The sequence below is a fragment of the Eptesicus fuscus genome, chromosome 3, assembly GCF_027574615.1.
Source record: "Eptesicus fuscus isolate TK198812 chromosome 3, DD_ASM_mEF_20220401, whole genome shotgun sequence".
Classification (NCBI taxonomy): domain Eukaryota; kingdom Metazoa; phylum Chordata; class Mammalia; order Chiroptera; family Vespertilionidae; genus Eptesicus; species Eptesicus fuscus.
Window position 1 is genome coordinate 83,356,369 of NC_072475.1, and position 20,879 is coordinate 83,377,247.

The following is a 20,879-nucleotide window of genomic DNA, read 5'->3' on the forward strand; positions in this document are numbered from 1 at the left end:
TTAAACCATACTAAGAAATATGCTATACCAGTAACATACACTTCTGAAATTGTGTGTTTCTTTTTTCTGATTAAAAATTGAGATCTCTTTCTGATTGCTCCCTCATTAAATTGAGCATATAACATAGCCAAGGTAACAGTGAACTTTCCTCAATAAGTGTTCTAGTATTCTAAAATTTTCCTGGCTATTACTCTCTTTTGTGTGAGTGTGTGTGTGTGTGTGTGTGTGTGTGTGCTTTTTATCTCTTTTAGGCATTATACTAATTGCTAACAAGTGGACCAAAGTACCGGTTTTGATTTTAGAAACTGAAAAAACTCTTATGATTTTGTTAAATACTTCTACTAGTTTGCTCAGCTGTTTCTCGTCACACTGAATGGCAACTACTAATTATTGTCACTTGCATTCACAAGATAAATATTAACTGAGTAGACTCTAAATCCTGAGGGAGAGAAGAAGAAAATTTCAGTGTTTTCTTTGTAAAAAAGTTTGAGTTAAGATTCTCATCAGTAACACTCTATGCCTGCAGAGATTACGGGATCTAACCAAGAGTACTCTTAGACATATATAATGAGAGGCTCCTTCACCAAATAGACTAATTTTTAAAATAGTACCATAATTCAGCTTTTTTTCCCTATCCTTATTTGTCTTTCATTTTGGTATGTTTATAGCTACCTCATTATATCTGAAAATAAACTTTAGTTGTCTGAGATAACAATTTTTTAAATAACTTATTTATTGTCCTACACGTAGTTTAATTCACTAATTACACATTTAATTTATCTTTAGTAATATTATATATCATCTGATAGAAACATAAGAAAAAAATTCTGCCACTAAAATAAAAATTAAGGTGATATTAAGATATAGTTTAATTCAAATTTGGGGGTAATCATTTCAATTAGTATTAAATAATTATTACTTAGAATACAGACTAATGTAGTGCCTTTTTATTTTCTAGTACACATAATATTCCTCTTTATTAACTTGTGTCAAATATACCTTTTATAATCAATATAGCTAGGCAAATTTCCATACTTTTTTTTTTAAATAGTAGGTAAGTGTTTTTCTTTATCCTGCATATTGTATTCTCTGTACTATCTACAACATGTTTTTCCTTGTTCTTGTATCACAAAAATATAAGTATCATAATATAGTACAGTCAACCTGAAAGAATAATCACTCTACTGTTATTAGTAAATTAATTAAATAAATGAATAAATTATGTATATAAACATTTACATATAGTGCTTATTTTCTATCAGTTCCAGATAGCTATAGATATACTTAAAATTACAAGAGCAAAAGAAATAACTGATTAGCGATTTCTATCTCCTAAACATGGAGTTTCTAAGGAGATATTTTGTATCTCCTCTGATCAAAAGGTAAGCATGAAAACAGACACTCAGACCAATGAAACAGAATTGAGAGCCCAGAAATAAAAGCACATGTATATGGGCAAATAATTTTTGACAAAGAAGCCAAAAACATCCAGTGGAGAAAAGAAAGTCTCTTCAATAAATGGTGCTGGGAACATTGGAAAGCCACATGCAAAAGAATGAAACTACAATAAATTAGATAGAAGAAAACATAGGTACTATAAACTTATGGACCTTGGTCTTAGAGATTTTATGAATCTGGCCCCAAAGGAAAAGGAAGTAAAGGTAAAAATAAATGAATGGGACTATATCAAACTAAAAAGCTTCTGCACAGGAAAAGAAACCGACAACAAAACCAATTGAATGGGAGAAGATATTTGCAAACAACAGCTCCAACAGGGGGTTAATATAAAAAATATATAAAGAACTCATGCAACTCAACACCAAACAAACAATCCAATTAAAAAATGGGCAGAGGACCTTAACAGATACTTCTCCCAAGAAGACAACAGATACATAAATCGCCAACAGATATATAAAAAGATGCTCAACTTCACTAGCAATTAAGGAAATGCAAATCAAAACTATAATGATATACCACATCATACCTGTTAGAATGACTATTACCAACAAGACAAGTAATAACATCTGTTGGAAAAGTTGTGGCAAAAAAGAAACCCTCTTCAATAAGTAGTGTTGGTGGGAACATAAACTGGTACAGCCACTATGGAAACAGTATGAAGGTTCCTCAAAAAATTAAGAATAGAATTAACATATGACACAGCAACCCATCTTCCAGATATCCACACAAAAAATTTGAAAACATTTATTCACAAAGACATATGTTCAACAAAGCATTATTCAGGGTGACCAGGATATGGAACAACTGAAGCAACCTTTGATAGATGATTGGATAAAGATGTGGCACATATATACACTAATAAAAGAGTAAGATGCAAATTGACGGTACCTTCACGACACCCACCAGCCAATCAGGAGTGAGTATGCAAATTAACCCAACAAAGATAGTGGGTTAATTTGCATACACAGGCGCCGAGCGGCTGGGGCAGGGCGGGACGCTTGCCCTGGCGACGATGCAGGCATTCTGCACCACCCCAGCCGCTCTGGGCCTCTAGGCACCATGGGAAGGCAGAAAGGCGGCTCCGGCCGGAGCAAAGGTGGTGCCAGCAGCCAAGGGAAGGAAGGCCCATTCTTGCATGAATCTTAGTGCATCAGGCCTCTAGTATACAATAGAATACTACTCAATCATAAGAAAAGATGAAATACTGCCATTTGCAACAACATGGATGAACCTTGAGAATATCATGCTAAGCAAAGTAAGTCAGACAGAAAAATCGAAGAACCATATTATTTTACTCATATGTGGGATATAAAATTGAAAGCAACAAATGAACAAACACGAAAAACAAAGAAACAAAAACTCACAGATACAGACAGCAGTATTGTGGTTACCAGAAAGAAGGGGTATGGGGAGTAGTAAAGTATAAAGGGGTCAAATATATGGTGATGGAAATTGATTTGACTTCTTATGGTGGGCACACAATGCAATATACAGATCATTTATCAGAGAAATGTACACTTTAAACCTATGTAATCCTTTCAACCAATGTCACCCCAATAAATTTAAAGGGAAAAAATCACTCTAGAAAAAAGTAAGCATGACTTTTACATCTGAAGTTATGAAATGATATACGAGAAAAAGCAATGAGTTTTCAATCATATCCACCAAGTAGAGGTCATGAAACGGGCCAATGACCAGAGAACTCAACAGTATCCTAGGAAAGTAGCTGAATGTATTTTTCAGGACATGCACTGAAAATACACACTTTCATCACAATTCTCACTCCAAAGCTCAATTAAAATGTACATTTGCCAGTATTTTAAACTGGAAACTTGCACTTTACTGATTTTAATGATTAACACACATTAAATAAACCAGAATAAGACAATCTAATATTCTTCAAAAAAAAGCTCAGTCCACAGATTGCCATTACATATGTGAAACATTTATTTTCTACACATGAATGTTTTTAAAATGCATATTTATGCTTTATATTCATGTAATTAAAAGGAATTTATAACCATCTATAAAACTAACATTAGAAAATTCAATTTTATAAATAAAACACATAAAAAGATTGACAGTGTTTCTTTACTCCTTTCTCCCACATAATCTAATTTATTATACAATTGTTCATCTTATAAAAAGTCAAGTAATTAAAGAGTAAACATCAGTCACTCAAAGATATAGAACATCAACAGAGTAGGCTGGGTTTCTAAAGAACAGAGATCATGTGATAATTATCACTACAGTTTAAGAACCTAGCAAACACAAGGAAGATGCTTAATATGGGATTACTAGAGGCCTGGTGCATGAAATTCATGCACTGGAGGGTCCCTCAGCCTGCCCTGTGCCCTCTCACAGTCCAGGACCCCTCAGGGGATGTCCACCTGCTGGTTTAGGCCCAATCCGCAGGGCCTAAGCCGGCAGACAGACATCCCTCTTGCAGTCTGGGACCCCTCACTCCTTAATGCCTGCCTGCAGTGGAGGCGGGAGAGGCTCCCACCACCACCGCTGTGCTCACCAGCCATGAGCCTGGCTTCTGGCTGAGCAGCACTCCCCTTGTGGAATCACACTGACCACCACGGGGCAACTCCTGCATTGAGTGTCTGCCTCCTGGTGGTCAGTGTGCATCATAGCAACCGGTCGTTCTGCCGATCATTCCGCCGTTCAGTCGATTTGCATATTAGGGTTTTATTATATAGGATTGAGGGACTTATTTTAATTCTGAGATAAAATATCCTATATAATAAAAGTGTCCCATCGTCCAGTAGGCTGTTCAACCAATCAAAGCGTAATATGCTAATGATATGCTAAGTCCGTTCAACTGCCCACTATGACGTACACTGACCACAAGGGTACAGACAGTCAACTGGTCGACCAGTCGCTATGACGTGCACTGACCACCAGGGGGCAGATGCTCTGACTGGTAGGTCAGCTTGCTGCTGGGGTCCAGCTGATTGGGACTGAGCGAGACAAGCCAGACACACCCTGGAGCCCTCCCGCAGTTCCTCTCTGGCTGACCAACCTCCCGCAGTCCCTCCCCAGCCCCAATTGTGCACTGGTGGGGTCTCTCAGCCTGGCCTGCGCCCTCTCCCAATCAGGCACCCCTTGGGGGATGTCGAAAAGCCAGTTTTGGCCCAATCCCATAGGCCAGGCCGAGAGACCCCACTGGTGCACGAATTCATGCACTGGGCCTCTAGTAATGAAATAATAGATATTGATTTCAAATAAATGGTACATAAATACTTTATATTATAAGGGTTGATCACCAGTACTGTTATATATTATCATATTTAACCAACGTGTTAAGTTTTTCTCATTGGTTCTGTAAGGAGCTTAGAAACTCTTCACTAGATCATATATTTTGGGAAGGAAAGTTCTCCTTGAATTTTTACATATAGTTAGCATACTTTTTATAAAATAATAGGCCTTTGATAAATACTGTTAAAAGAATGAATGGTTTCATTCAGTTTTAGAATATTTATTACTGAAAACTAAAACTGTATATAACATAACAAGTCATAATGTTTATCTAAGGAAATAACCATAAAAGTATTTTCCAGAACTTTCTAAGTACTAAACTGTAAGATTTTCTATGCTTGAATATAGATTTAAGAATATTTGAAATGTTTAAATGAAGCATCTCCACAGTATGAATTTTCTAAATACACACTAAGTATATGACTGTTAAGTTAGGACTTTATGCTTCTATATATTTAATAATTGCATTCCTACAGTACTATTACAAGCGACCCAGAGTAATGGATACTTAACTTGTCAGGGAAATTTTTTAAATTATATGAAATTTTCTATTATTTAGTGGAAAACCTAATGGTTTCTTCCGTTTTCCTTGTTACCAAAACTGTAATATATATTATAATCTCATTTCTGGGTCTCTTACATGCTTTCTGAACCTTTATTTGTTTCTTTTCATTGAAACAAATGCAGAGAGAAAAGATTAATGGAAACTATCTAAAAATGCACCTATTTTATATATAGCATTACTTAGATTTATTTGTTTTTAATAACACTAATCTGACCATAATAGAGATGAATAAAACTGGTGCATGAGGCAAACTTCCAAATATTGCTCTTTGTTCACTAAAAACTAGACTCTGTTGGATTATTATATTGCTTTGTGAAGATGTCCCCACCCACTTGTGCCATTATCCATTTTGAAAAAATCTAATATAAATGGAAAGTTATCAATTCAGAAATGCATTAACAAATTGCATTTTTAATCTAATGAGTGTACATTATGTATAACAGTTTGAAAAGGCAAAACTGTACTATGAAGATTATATTTTAAATCATAGTCTGAGCTGAATAAAGTGGGAAATGGAAAACTCATCCCATCCTTCCTATGCCCTATTACCAATAATTATATAGCAAGGTAATTTTTATGGGGAGCAATGGTAAATTTATTTTGGCCTCGTAAGAAAAAATGACTTAAATGTTAAATATCTACATTTGTTTCTCTGTAAGGATAATATGGCTTCATAAATTATACTTCCAGAATGTATCTCAAAGCCATCTTCTCTACATCTCCACTAATCAAGGCCAAACAACCATAACTTCTCTCCTGGACAATCTCAACAGACTCCTAATTCTACTCTTGCCATCTTCCAATCTCTTTGCTTACCAGCCATAATGCTCTTAAAATGAAAATTGCTTAAGATATCTCAAAAGCCTCTTATTTTATCTAGAATAATATTAAAACACAACTCCATACCATGGTTTCTATCCTTCTCTGTGGGATCTGGTTCCTAACTATCTTTCACAACTGATATGTTACTCTCTTCCTTGTTCAGAAAGCTCCAGTCACACTGGACTGGAGTCCTTCAAATGTATCAAGCTCAATTCCCTTCAAGGTCACCATCCAGGCAGTTCCCTCTACCTGGATGGAATATACTTCTTCCCACTCTGTACAATTAGCTCTTTCTCTTCCCTAAGAATGTGGCTTAAATGTCACTTCTCCAGATAGGTCTTTCCAACCATCACATTTAAAATATCAGGTCTCTCCTGTTATTCTCTAATTCAAAGCCGTTATTGTTTCCTTCATAGAATATCTAAGAACTTTTTTCATTTTACCTAAGTTTTTTTTAATCAGTCTTCCTTAGTAGAAATAATGAGGGAATAGACAGTGTTTGCCTTGCTTATCCTTTTTCCTCCATCATCCAGATATTAAATTCTAGAAAACAGTACTTAATAAGGCAAATGTAGAAGTAATATATAATTCCCCTTTTTAAAGAAATAACGTTGGTTTAATGAAATTGCAATTTGATCAGAATCCTGATATAATGCATGTTGCACACTTTAAATAATACAATTTTTATTAAAGAATTCTGTAGATGTATAAACATCTGTGTAAATTGACAATGTACACTGTATAAGGGCAGTCTATTTTGATTACTTAACTATATGTATTGATCTCCACTGTATTTATACTCTCAAAAAAATGTTGAGACAAGAACATAATGAAAAACATCTATTACTGTAGGGGTTTGGTTGATGTACAATGTGAAACCGTATCTATTCTTTGGACAAACGGAGTATATAGTTAGAAGTACTCAGTGTGTGAAGAGAGAAAGAATAAGAACATGATTGAGATATGATGCCTGTGTTAGGGAAAGAGGATTGGTAGAAGGAAATACAAGAAATCTATGATGCCTTTTGTACTTAAGTAGTTTATACTTGAAATGATTATTGAAGAAATAAACATTTCTACTCTAACATTTTTCTTAATGTTTAACTTTTTAACATGAAAGTAACACAAAATTCTTTATAGATTAAGTTTGAAAATATAAAAACAGTAAAATATGTAATTTAAACATTAATTTTGACTTGTACCATTAGATATACATTTTTCCTCCTAGGAAAATCCAAATAAATATGTTCTACTGATGTTACTTCTAGTTTGAAGAAGAGATCCTTAAACGACATTGTATAATTTTTTTGCAAGAAAAAGATTTTAGATACAGTCTTATCCCCAACCCAGAGGAAACAACACTTATATGATCAATGCATATCAATGACATTTTCTCTTTCTACTTCAAATACTAATCATAACAACTAATTACACAATTATTTCAATTTGTAAATGTATAACAAAATTACATTCCAAGTTGTTTTTAACCACATGAAGGCATGTGATTAAAATCTCCTGTACCTTTACAGCTATGAAGTTTATTCCTGTAAGTAAATTTTATCTAAGTGAAATTCTTTTAGAAATATTCTTTGTAAATCATGTAGTTTTCCTTAACAAATTTTTAATGTTTTCAGTAAAGGTCACTCTTGAACTTTCTAAAAAAATTTCAACTCCTTCCTTTCTATTACTATAAGAACAATATTTAGTTTTATAATTTGTGAACAATACTTATGGCAGTTAGTAACTAATTTTAGGCTACAAATTTTAATTAAGCAGGTATTTTTCTGCTTAGGTATGTTCACCTGTATTTACATACAACTTAGTGAATTTTACACTCAATTCATCCAAAGTAATAAATTCAATGAAACTAACAAATCAGACTACTCTTTTGCTTGTTTCATTTGGCACTTAATTCCCTGAAGGAAAAAGGATAACTTCACACAATCTTGGTAGTAAAATAAGCTCACTAGATTCTTGTATCCAAACCATATTTTGATTAATGAATTACTTGAGTATCTGATTGATGATGAGCCACACCCTGTGAGATGCATCAACTCTTTCAGGCTATACAGTACTATTTGCTCAAGTACAGTAATCTTTGAATAAATGGACCCCTGGTGGCTACTAAGCACTATAATTGATATACATGGTTACTTATGTATGAAAACAAAACTGTATTCTATATTCACCTAGGCGTCAGTACAGAGATAAAAGTTTACATATATTGAGAAGACAAAATACGTTATTTTAAAATAAAATTGCCAACACCTAATAAATACTGAGGTCTTAAATACAGGGAAAATTATTAAGAGTAAGAGAAATATGAACACAAATCATGTTCTCACTTACTAAACAGATGAGTGGTCTAGGAAGCAACTCTACTTTCTGATCAATTCAAGGAGGTTGGGTAATAGGAAGACAGAGTCAAATTGATTTATTTCGTCTTTATAGTGCACAGCTTCACAGCCAGTTAAAAGACAAGAGAAAAGATTGCTTCCTATAGTCAAGTTACGCTTAGCACCATGTTAAGCACCATGTTAAAAATGAGGTAGTTCACTTTTTTGTCATTATCATTATTTTACCCAGTCTAAGTATGGAAAACTAGGAGGGGGGGAAGAAGGTGAATCCATTCATTTTAATCATGAAGAATTTTATATAATTTGGTAAAAATAGATAATATTAAAAAATTTACTTTAACATCCTTAAGTAGAAGGCAAGTAACATAAAAATAAAATTTTACCCTTCATAAAGTAACAAATTTTAAAAATAAAACATGAATTCCATTAGCTCTTAAGATGAAAAGTTACTAGGAAAATGAACACATTTTATTGAAATTAACTATTAATCATATTACTGATATTTATTAGGTATATTAGATATCTAATTTATATTTCACATTAAATATTTCTATATTTTATACATATTATGATTCTTCAATACCCCATGTTTTCAAAGTTCAAAAATTGGTAAGTTACACTTTGATTCGTTATCTATGAAACTGCAAATTAAAAAAATATGCCCAAAATGTCCACAAGAATAAAATTTTGCAGTTTGAAATTTTATTAACTATTAGTGTGATCACTTCAGTATTTGCAAGTTATTGAACGGTATTATAAGGCATAATTTCTAATCACTGTGACTTAGGCTGTAAAAAGCATTTTATAAGCAACCATTTATGTCTGATGAAAAAATCTGAGCACGCTTTCTCTTGAGTCTTCTTTTGAAGAACTCTAAATTTTTACCCAACTTGGCCTTAAGGCACTATTTTACCCAAATGTAACCTTATGCAAAGCCTGTGTTTTTAGCATATGAACAGAAATTTAAATTAAGAGTTTTACTAAACTATCTTTAATGATCCTATTTGATAGGTAAACTGAGTAATATTCATTCACTATCATTAAGTTAAGCTAATTGATAAAAAAAAATAACACACCCATAAATTATACATATTTGGTAAATATTGTAGGTTAAATGTCTTTTAAAAGTATGTGAAAGTATCAAAATAGATTTTAAAAATTACTGCAAGAGGTTAACAAGTAACTCTCTTCTATGCCCTTAACATGAATATCTGAAAGGTTATACTTTAATACTTAACATATTTTGGTAGAATGGCACATTAGTCATTTGTAGATTCAGAATATGTTTTATTTTGTATCCTTGAGGCTTAGGGTGGTCACTGATGTCTCTTAGGCACTTAATGAATAAATACATGTTGACTGAGTGAAACTACTGTATGGAAATAACTTTTAAACACTTCTGATAAACTTGACTCTCCAAGTATACATCTCTTTTAGTAGCCCTCGATACTAACATAGAGTATAATATTTAAAAATTATTTTTCTCTCCTTTAAATGTAAAAAGACCAAGTAAATAATTATGTTATTTTTAACAATCTATTTTCACACAGGTTGATTCAGTTAACTATCCCTTTGATATTTAATGCCAATAGCCCTTAAAAACAATTGAGAGATGTATATGAAGAACAGGAGAATATGGAACTATAGGGGGCACTTATGTGATACATTTTCAAAGACATGACGGTAGTGTATGCTTTTCCAAATTTATGCATGCACTTGGGATTGCAATCTGGCAGGAAAAAAAACAACAACAACAAACACACATTGCAAAAATAGAAATGTTTAGGAAAACATGCCAAAAATACAAATTGTATAAATGCAAACAAATGAATATTGATTCTGAATACTCCTAAGTAGAAGTAAATGGTCATATATGTTTATGGCAAAAAGAAAGCTGTGTTATTTTACTTGCCTTCTCTCTTAACCTTCTCACCCTCACCAAACTGTGCACACTCCTATGTCATCTGACCACCATTTTTATATCTGCAAATTCTTCCAAGGCCTTATATGTTAAATAATAACTATAATTGAAATTTTATAGTGAAGTCTTTAGACAAGTGTGACATAACAGGTGACATACTGGTGGTCATCACATTGCCAATGAGAGCACCCAGCCAGGTACATGCTGGAAAACTTTTATGGATGTTCGCTGCTTAGTCTAAGAGGGTTTATATTATGCACGTGATATTTTTACAGCTCTTTAAAAATCAGAGCAAATCCAAGATACATTTCATAAAAACAGTTTGAACAGAAGAAAAGAAATAATTCAAAAATTCTAATTGCCTTTCATTCTGTAAACCTGACTTTCACTTTTCACACGCTATTCAAAATCTTGATTTTTACCCCTCTACCTACTAAAACAGTCTTCCTCCAAAAAAACCTACCAGAGACTGGATTTTAGAAATAGGATATTCACAACTTGGATATTCACACTTAACGCTTATCTCCCTCTACCCGCTTTGCGCACAAGAAAAAAGAAACCACAAGCACACTGACCTAGGAGTGTCCACTACACTCGGTCTGGGTGGGACAAGGGGGCCGGCCGCGGAGGGGCGCGGGCAGCAGAGTGACCCAGGGCAAAGGCAAGTATCGGGTCCTAGGGCCGAGCGAAAGCAGTCTGCTCTCCTGAAGGCGTGTGAGACCCTACCCTTCACCGAGCGCGGAGCGGCCGGCCAGCGAGAGCCAGAAGTCCCCGTCAAGCGTGTGCCAGGCAGACCGGCCTCCTGGGGAGCGGTCCCGCCGCCGCCAGCCGCGGCACTCGGCTGCTGCCGAGGCTCACGCATCCCTCTAAAGACACTTGGAAGCAAGTAGGGACCGAAGTCCGGCAGGTCGCCGTCCCAGGCTCTGTGGACAGGGAGCTCTAGTGAGGGAACATCCTGGACCACCCTGGGAGCGAGCCTGGAGAAACTATGCCGGGATGAAGTTACCTGCAGGAGGCGACCAGTGCACCGGTCCTCGGAGCACCCACCTCCTCCGCGCCCCCCCCCACCCCCACCCCGCTTCTCCGCCCCGTCCCTTACCTTGGTTGCTGGAGACGTGACTGCAGTCTCCGGGCCAAACTGTCAGCAGAGGCAAGAAGAAACCTAACTGCAAAAGAAATTCTCGGACTTCGCAGCCCCCCATGGCTCTCCCAGGCGCTCCTCTCCTCCCCCTTAAAGAGCGGTGGCAGCCGCGCAGCCAGGTGTTCTGGGCAGCGCAGGGGACCAGGTCCACGTCTTCTTCCTCCTCCTCTTCCTCCTCCACCCTGCCCGCAGGGGGTGTCCCGGGGCGCCCCCCGCGCGAGGCCCCGAGGGCAGGGCACGAAGGTCCAGGCTGCCCAGGTGCCGGCGCCGCTGCTCCGGAGGAGGACGCTGCCTGCGGCGCCAGGAGGCTCCCGGCGGCTGGAGGCGAGCGGAATCGCATCCACCACCGCGTCCCGCTCGCGCGAGGACTAGTCACTCGGGCCTGGGAGAGCGCGCGCGCAGGAGCGAGCTCGGGCTGTGGTTTGGGGAGGGAAGCGAGGGGCGGGGGAGGGCGCCTCCGGGCGGGGAAGGGGGAGGGACGACCAGGTGCGGCGGCCCGAGCCTCTCCGGACTCGAGTGGGCCACTTGCGGAGCCCAAGGCGGGGGAGGCGCCGACGGCGCGGGGGCCGCGGGAACTTTCCCCGGGCCTGTGCGGGGAGAGCGGCGCGAGGGACGTGGGGCCGCGCGTGGTCCGAGCCGCCTACGAGCTGCGCCTCAGCGCCCCGCTGGTGCGGCGACGGCAGCGGCTCGCACCGCGGGCACCTCCAAGTCGGCCGCGTCTGCGCTGCGCCTCGGCCTCGGCAGCCGCCTCCCCGGCGTTTCTGAGGCCGCCCCGAGTCCCCCAAGCACTTTGCTCCCCATTTCGCCGCGGCGGCGCCCAGCGTTTTAGGCTTGGCAGCCCCCGACACCGCCTCCCCAGACTTCACGTCTCCGTCGCAGGAGGGGACGCGCGGGGGGCAGGCGCTCTCCGTCCGGGGCGAGCGCGGAGGTGGCGCACCCGCCGGACCGCTCCGCCGCGCGGGGCGTCCAAACTTGCCCACCGGAGCGAGCGCCTCAGCTCCGGGGCCTCCTCCGCGGCTGGAGTCCGGGCAACGCAACGGGAGGGAGCCGGCAGCGGAGAGTCGCACCGGGCTGGACGCGGTCGGGTGCCTGGCCCGGCTTCACCGCGGTCTTCCCGTCGCCCGAGGTGGTGACTTGGCGCCGGAGGTCACCAGCATTGTCGCCGCCGCGGGCGCTGGGATTCGGGGGTCCGGGGCGCCCGCGGCGTGGCCGCGTCGGATCGCGCTCCGAGCTGCCCGGGGCTGAGCGGCGCGTGGCCACGTCCCCGGCGGCGCCGCGAGCGTGGAGAGCGTGGCGGGTGGACCGCTCTGGCGCGCGAGCCGCCCTCCCGCGGTCCCGCTCGCCGGGGTCGGTCAGGGGCCGGCACCGGCTGTTCCGTGGACCCGCGCGGCGCTCGGGCCGGGGCCGGGGCAGCCCGCAGGGCTCCCAGCGAGGGGCGCCCGGCGTCCGTGGCCCTCGCGCTCTCGCCCCGGAGCGGCGGGCACCGAGGGCAGGGCCGAGCCCGGAGCGCTGCGGAGCTCCGCCAGCTCGGCGCTCTGCCGGCCCAGCGGCCGCGGCTCGGCTGCCGCCGGTTCGGCGCTAGAGGGGGTTAGTCGCCAACAAAACCGCCTCCACGGCTCGCTGGTGGAGAGCTCCCTCCCGATGCCCCTAAGGAAAGGGGGGATGCTCTCAGGCTAGACAAGCGCCTTAACAATGCGCGGGGGCGCCTGTATTGCTAGTGCGGGGAATTCTCTAATACTGTATCCGCTGTTATTAGAATCCTTATTTTCTCTCTTGAAGGGACTTAGGCCCTCCTCCAAGCTCATAAGAATGTTTTGGGGAAAAAAAATGTGTATGACAAGGAGACAAATGAACCGAGAAGAGAAAGTAGCGGTATTACAAAGGGGAGAGGGAACATTCAAAGTGGGTAGAGGGCACGGGAGGGAGATGGCAAAGTGGCCGGAGTTGGGGGAGCGGTAGATGAAGGAATCAGGAGTCGACCTTCCACGCTTAGAAATTTCTGGAAAAGAAGGGACCCACCCCTTCAATGTTTTTTAGCCTTGGATGTCGCGTCCCCTACTGCAATTGAAGAGGTTTCAATTATTGCATTGTAGTCCATGGGAGGTAGAGATATGCAAAAGATGCACTATGTCTAATTCAGCTGCGTGGAGAGAAATGTGAAATGCGAGTGATTTGGAGGATGTGAGGACGGTTTCTGATTGGTGACTGTACTTTCTCATTAGGAATGCAAATACTCCTCTCTAAAACTGTCCACGCTAATTTAAATGTATGCAAATCACTTCTGAAAAGATAACCAAGTATGGGATTTATATATTGGTACTTAAAAAGGTAAAATCTGACTTTGTGTCTGATTTACCACTCTTACTGATATTGACTGACCACAGGGGCATTTGCAAACTGAATTTATAATTAACAAACTGTAAAATTAAAGGGTTATAATATAAATCATTATGTCTAAATAAATAATGTTCTTAGAAGTGTTTAATGACTCATTATACTGATGTTTTCATTCAAAATAATCTTTTTATGTACTTTACTGTCAAAGAATATATTTCCATGACCTTTTTATAATTAAATTTGAAAATTTAAATGTTTATTTACAGTGAATAGTTTTATAGACTTAAGTAACAAGTCACTAAGAGAAAAATTGTGTCCAAAGAAATCTTTCCTTTTAAATGCCTAAAATATACTGTATGCTGTTAAACTGAAGGAATGTATAGTATTATTATCTTAGAAATATAAACCATGTTAACCTATTTCTAAACTTCTGGTTTTTAGATTAACTAGACTTGCAAAGAGGTTTTTTTAAATGGAAAGACTCCCTAGAGTAAAAATATTTAATATCAAAATGTCAAATTCTGATACTTTGCTTTAGTATAACATTTTAGAGAATACAATATAAACAAAACACCAAGAAGCTTCTTTTAAAATTAAGCTATAAGGGAATGGTTCTAATAGACAGACAGAGAGAAAGGAAGGAAGGAAGGAAGGAAGGAAGGAAGGAAGGAAGGAAGGAAGGAAGGAAGGAAGGAAAGGAAGGAAGGAAGGAAGGAAGGAAGGAAAAAGATTTATAAAAGCTAAGGTTAATTTCTAGGACTCACACTTAATTACAAATCATGGTACAATATGTGAAACTTAAACTATTATTTACTTCAGAGTAACAAAAACAACTTGATTAAACTGGATTTCTATACTTACCCCTACCTACAATTCACCTAAATTCACAATTTTTGTTTGTTTAAATAAATTAGAGCCCATTATAGTATAATATACTACTTTTACCTGGTCAAATAATTGATAGTCACATTCTGGTTTGGGTTTTTAAGAAAAATATAATTACAACATTTTTCTCAATATTAGGATAAACACACTTCATATGTTAAATATTGTCTATTGTATTGTCTAGAACAGTGGTCTGCAAACTCATTAGTCAACAGAGCCAAATATCTACAGTACAACGATTGAAATTTCTTTTGAGAGCCAAATTTTTAAAACTTAAACTTCTTCTAACGCCACTTCTTCAAAATAGACTCCCCCAGGCCGTGGTATTTTGTGTAAGAGGCACACTCAAGGGGCCAAAGAGCCGCATGTGACTCGCGAGCCGCAGTTTGCCTACCACGGGTCTAGAAGATAATGTCCTCATGTAAAAATTTTAAAAAGATTAACTGAAATATAATTATCATGACCTTTGACTATAAGACGATTCCATGGGTTTGACATGATTATTAATTTCAAAACATGATTATAAAAAGAATTATAACCATTTGTCTACTTGTGTTATAGATTATATACATACAAGTTTATATTTATATACACACATATAAACAATGTTCATATGTGTATTCATTCTAAAGTATTTGTTGACTTCTTTCTATATGCTAGGTTTTCTTCATTCAGAGAAGAGTTAGTGGTTATATGAGTAAAAATAATTTGTTTTTAAAAGCTAACTTTTAAAATATTGTCGTGGTTATCTTATGTGAGCTAGAAGCAATTGCACTTAACAGAAATGTACTACTTTTATTTTTTTAATGTTGACATGTGACAGTTTAAAAATTATAAGCCACTCAATGAACCAAATGCAATATTCATGTAGATTTATCTGCACTTGTCTGTTTAAATCATACCAATATTCAAAAAAGCATTCATGTCTCATTTTTCAATACTATATTGTTCACAATTATTTTGTATTCTCTCAGATCATTGGTCTGGATTCAGGTAAGAATGATTACATTTTAATTAAATAGAATATATTACACTAAAATTAGTCTAAGCTTTCATTTACAGTAGAAATAATAGTATTCACAAATACTATTTGCTTTTTAAAATGATGAAAGGAGGAGAGACTTAACTTGCAATTAATTCCTTTGAGAAAAAAAAGGATTATAATGTTTAATAGTATCTTTCGGAGCTTGAAAAAGTCTTAAGTATTTTATTCTGATAGAAGAGTAAGTTATTCCATTTATATCTGTAATTTTTATTGTCTAAAATCAAGGTAGAAGCAACATAAAAAAAAATGTTGATCCTGTAGTGTGTCAAAACATCAGGTCTTCAAATATTAATTTAGTAATTTGAATAGATACAATGTCTAAGTCTTTTTTGTTAATATAAAATTGAGAGATATGCTGTAAACAATACTATAATTGTCATGTCATTAACTTTAAAATATAAATTAATTAAAAGATTAAATTGTATGCTTTAGCATGTGAACAGCTAAAGTAAAAAAAAAAAAAAAAGTCCACAAGGTGAAATACAGTAAATTTGAGGCCCTTTGTATTAAAAAAATATGTAAGCAGGGGAAAAACACACACATATTTACGTTAGAATTTTTTTCTTTGATATTAGGGAATAGTTAATACTTTCATTAAATAAGAAATTCAAAGCAGTGCTGGGTATTTTACTATATTGTTAGCATATTAAATCTTAAAAATCTCACAGAAAAAATATTAACTTGAGACTACATAAAATGAACTACAGTGTGTTCTGCTATAATACTTCATTTTGTTCATGTGTAATATGGTATTTTATGATAAAAGAGAATATATATATATATTATTTACAGAAATAATATATATGTGTGAGTGTCTAAGCTTGTAATCCAATGCAAACATTCTTTCTAGTATTTTTCTAATTCAGTAACCATTTACCAAGTGAGATTTTCATGTGCATTTGTGCTGAACATATGGGCAAGGTACAAAGATTATTATATTTAGTTCCTAACCATCAAGAGTTTATGTTATATTGAAGGGCAAAGACATATGAATTATTCCAACACAAATCATTCTATAATGTCCCCTAATGAAGTCCCAAATTATTATAGTTATAAAAAAGTAGAGGAATCTTTCCCTTCCCCTCTTAGACATGGATATCTATAGTTGCTTGAGTTAAACTTACTCTTAGTTTGGGTTGATTCATCCCCTGAAAGCTAGTGCATGAACTTTTACTAACATCAAATACAATATTAAAAGTTATGCACAATGGCCAAATAATTCAACTAGATTAAACTAACTTGTATTTTTAAAATGAATCTAATACTCTGTGTGGCATCAGTATCCACAGAAGGTAATTTTAGCTAAATTATGTAGAGAATTTTTTAAATGATATATTTAATTTTATTTTAATTTTACTAGTAACATATTATTCAGTGTATCTTTTATGCCCCAGAATGATCAGTTCTGTCAAAACAATTTTGTTTTCATTCATTTATAATAAATATCAAGCACTATTCTAAAATTCAAACAGTAAACAAATAATGATAGACATAAAACTACCTTAAAAAACTGTTTCTAAATGAAAGTATGCCTGATTATTTCCATCATAACAAATAAGATAACACCATAACAGGAATACTGCTATTAATTTCTATTAGAGTCTCAAATTAGTCAATCAAAATAGAGTTAGTATTTTGTCTTGTATTATACATGCATTCAGACCCCTTATGCTGTGCTTCAGTAAAAATGGGTTTTGTGATAAAAATACTTAGATATGTCAAATAGTTAAATGTTTAATGTATTAAATAATATCCATATTAATAACCTTTGTCCACAAAATATTTTAATACAAATAATGCAAAATATCTTCTTTTACTACAACAAATTAAAGATAGATTAAGTGTCAGAGGAAAAGAAGTGATTCCTTAATGCATCTCTTAACATGGATTTTGTGGGTAAAGGTAAATATTAGGTATATTAAGTTTTTATAGGGTTGTTATAGGTCACTTGGAAATATAATGAGATGTCACTCAAGATTTGTTCTATATCATTTTAATCACAGTGTATTTCTTAACTAAGGCTATTAAAATTGTTTCATGGAACATAAACATTTCTCAATGCCATATTATAATTATTAGGTGATTAAAAATTATATATAACTCAGTCATACCAATCAGTTAAAAATTAGCATATGATTTTTCACATTCTTGACCAACTTTGATTCACATATCCAATCTTCCCAAGGACCTTGAAAAGTTTTTGAAGATCAGAGAATGTTTCTTTTACATCTCTACAAAAAATATGTGCTAAATAATTGTGTTTAAATACTAATTATATTTATCTTTTTGGTCATGTTTACCATCTTTATTAACCATCTTTATTAACTTTTCGTAAATAATATTTTAATACTTACACATTTAAACTGTAAAAATAGTACCTACTTGTCCCTTTGCTGTTTGTTAAAAATCAATAAATACTCTAGTCATTATAACTATAAGATTTTTATATATGAATACGTATTCTGAGTTGTTATGAAAATGTGTTTTGTTTTTTTATTGCTCAGGGAACTTCATCCCACTATACATTTCTTTTGTGAGACTCCTCTAGTATTTCAGTGATAAATTCCACTTATGGTCCATAGTATTAGAAGTATACTTACATTCATAGTATTTGGAATTCAATTCTAATATCTTTGATATTTTTACAGGTGAAAACAAAATTTTCTAAATTAGTGAGAAATGCAAATAAATACCAGGTTGACTTAGATTAGTATTGATATAGTCAACTACTATTCTTGATTTATCACTCTGACTCATTTTACATCAAGGGTTAAAATATATAAGAAATGTGAAGTGTTTATATATACACAAGTTTCATGCTTGGTTTTGAGTATTTTTATTCAATGGAAAAAAAATAAAATGTCTAGTCCATTGAGAATAGGGACAACTTTCAAATAAAATATTAAGGTTATTTGTGATTTATCTAAAACAAGTGCTATATATTAATGCTACTAGAACTAATGTCTAATGGAACTTAATACAATGTTAGGGATTTCTATATCTGTGCTTTCCAATACAGTAGCACAACCCCATGTGACTTTTGTGTATTTAAATGCTTTTACTATGACCAAGGAACTGAATTTTCAGTTTCCCTTAATTTTAATAAATTGAAAATTAAGTAGCCATATGTGGCAGTGGCTACCACAATGGATAGTATGGTATTTTATATATGTATGTATACTTTTATTTTTAATACTTCCACAATGATAATTGGGGAAAATAAAAAGGGATTTAAAAACCATGTAAACATCCAGTGCACACAGTACAAATCTGTACAAATTTGCTATAGAAATTCTGTCACACACAGTAATGTTTATCATGAAAATGAAGCTCACTTTGAACAATAACTCTGCTACTACATGAGTTTACACTGTCTTCAAAGCTGGTCTGATATGATGTGCTTTTTTTATATTACATTGAGTTGGTTAGAAGGCATTAACAGTAGTCACTGATAGAAACTCATATTATTAAAAACTAGAGGCCCGATGCACGAAATTTGTGCAAGGGGCTCAGCCCCCTGCCGCCGCCGCTGCAGCCACCTCTGCCTCAGCCCCCACCCACCACGGCTTCATCCGGAAGGTCATCCAGTAGGACGTCTGGTCTAATTAGCTTATTACGCTTTTATTATTATAGATTATTTCAGTTCTGAATAGCATTACTTGCCTAATGTACCTAATCTTTGATGCTATAATTTTAAAAATGGTTCAGGGACTGCCATCAGCCCTGCTATGTCCACTATACCTATTATACTACTCTGGGTTCCACAAAATTAGTAACCTGAGGGACTCAATAAACATAGCGAAGGTTCCATAACATCCACATCCACAGATTTGTTAAAGCAGATCATTCCCTTTGTCTTACTTTGTTTTTAAATTTGGCTTTGTTGTTTAAAGTATTACAGATGTCTCCCTCCCCCTGCCCATCAGACCCCTCCAACCTGCTCCCACCCCCTCTCCAGGCCTTCAACACACAATTGTCTATCCATGGGCTATGCATATGTGCATATAAGTTCATTGGAAAATCTTTTCCACCCCCCTCCCCTTGCCTCTGAAATAGGTCAGTCTATTGCAGTGGTTCTCAACCTTTCTAATGTCGCGACCCTTTAATACAGTTCCTCATGTTGTGGTGACCCCCAACCATACAATTATTTTCGTTGCTACTTCATAACTGTAATTTTGCTACTTTTATGAATCGTAATGTAAATATCTGTGTTTTCCGATGGTCTTAGGCTCTACAGCAGCCGTTCTCAACCTGTGGGTCGCTGCTGTAGAGCCTAAGACCATCGGAAAACACAGATATTTACATTACGATTCATTAACAGTAGCAAAATTACAGTTATGAAGTAGCAACGAAAATAATTGTATGGTTGGGGGTCACCACAACATGAGGAACTGTATTAAAGGGTCGCGGCATTAGGAAGGTTGAGAACCACTGGTCTATTGCATGCTTCTATGGCTCGGGATATTTTTTGTTCATCAGTTTATTTTGTTCATTGCATTCCACATACAAGTGAGCTCATGTGATACTTGTCCTTCTTTGGCTTATTTCACTCACTATAATACTCTACAGGCCCCTTCATGCTGTCTCAAAGGGTAAGAGATCCTTCTTTTTTACAGCTATGTAAATATACCATGGCTTTTTTATCCACTCATCAATTGATGGGCACTTGGGCTGTTTCCAGATCTTAGCCATTGTAAATAACACTGCTATGAACATAAGGGTGCATATTCTTTCTGATTGGTATTTCTGGTTTCTTAGGATATATTCCTAGACGTGGGATCACTGGGTAAAATGAGAGTTCCATTTTTAATATTTTGAGGAAGCTCCACACTATTTTTTTTTTTATCACAGTGGTTGTACCAATCTGCATTCCCACCAGCCGTGGACTAGGTTTCCTTTTTCTCCACGTCCTCACCAGCACTTGTTTGTTGATTTATAAATGGTAGCCATTCTGGCAGAAGTGAGATGGTATCTCACTGCCATTTTAATTTGCATCTCTCTGATAATTAGTGAGGTTGAGCATTTTTTAATATGTCTCTTGGCCATTTGTATGTCCTCTTTGGAGAAATGTCTATTCAGGTCAT

At 37.1% G+C, this 20,879-nt stretch overlaps 1 protein-coding gene and 1 pseudogene across 1 annotated transcript in view; both read right to left on the reverse strand.

The window, feature by feature from the left end:
* EPHA6 (EPH receptor A6) overlaps positions 1-11,868 on the reverse strand; it is a 1,030,425-nt gene extending 1,018,557 nt beyond the window's left edge. Inside the window, exon 1 of the mRNA XM_054714059.1 lies at positions 11,487-11,868. Coding sequence (XP_054570034.1) covers positions 11,487-11,868 — 382 coding nt within the window. The remainder of the gene's footprint in view (positions 1-11,486) is intronic.
* Positions 11,869-12,880: 1,012 nt separating this feature from the next.
* Positions 12,881-20,879, reverse strand: part of LOC103300740 (ran-binding protein 3-like) — a 71,575-nt pseudogene continuing 63,576 nt past the window's right edge.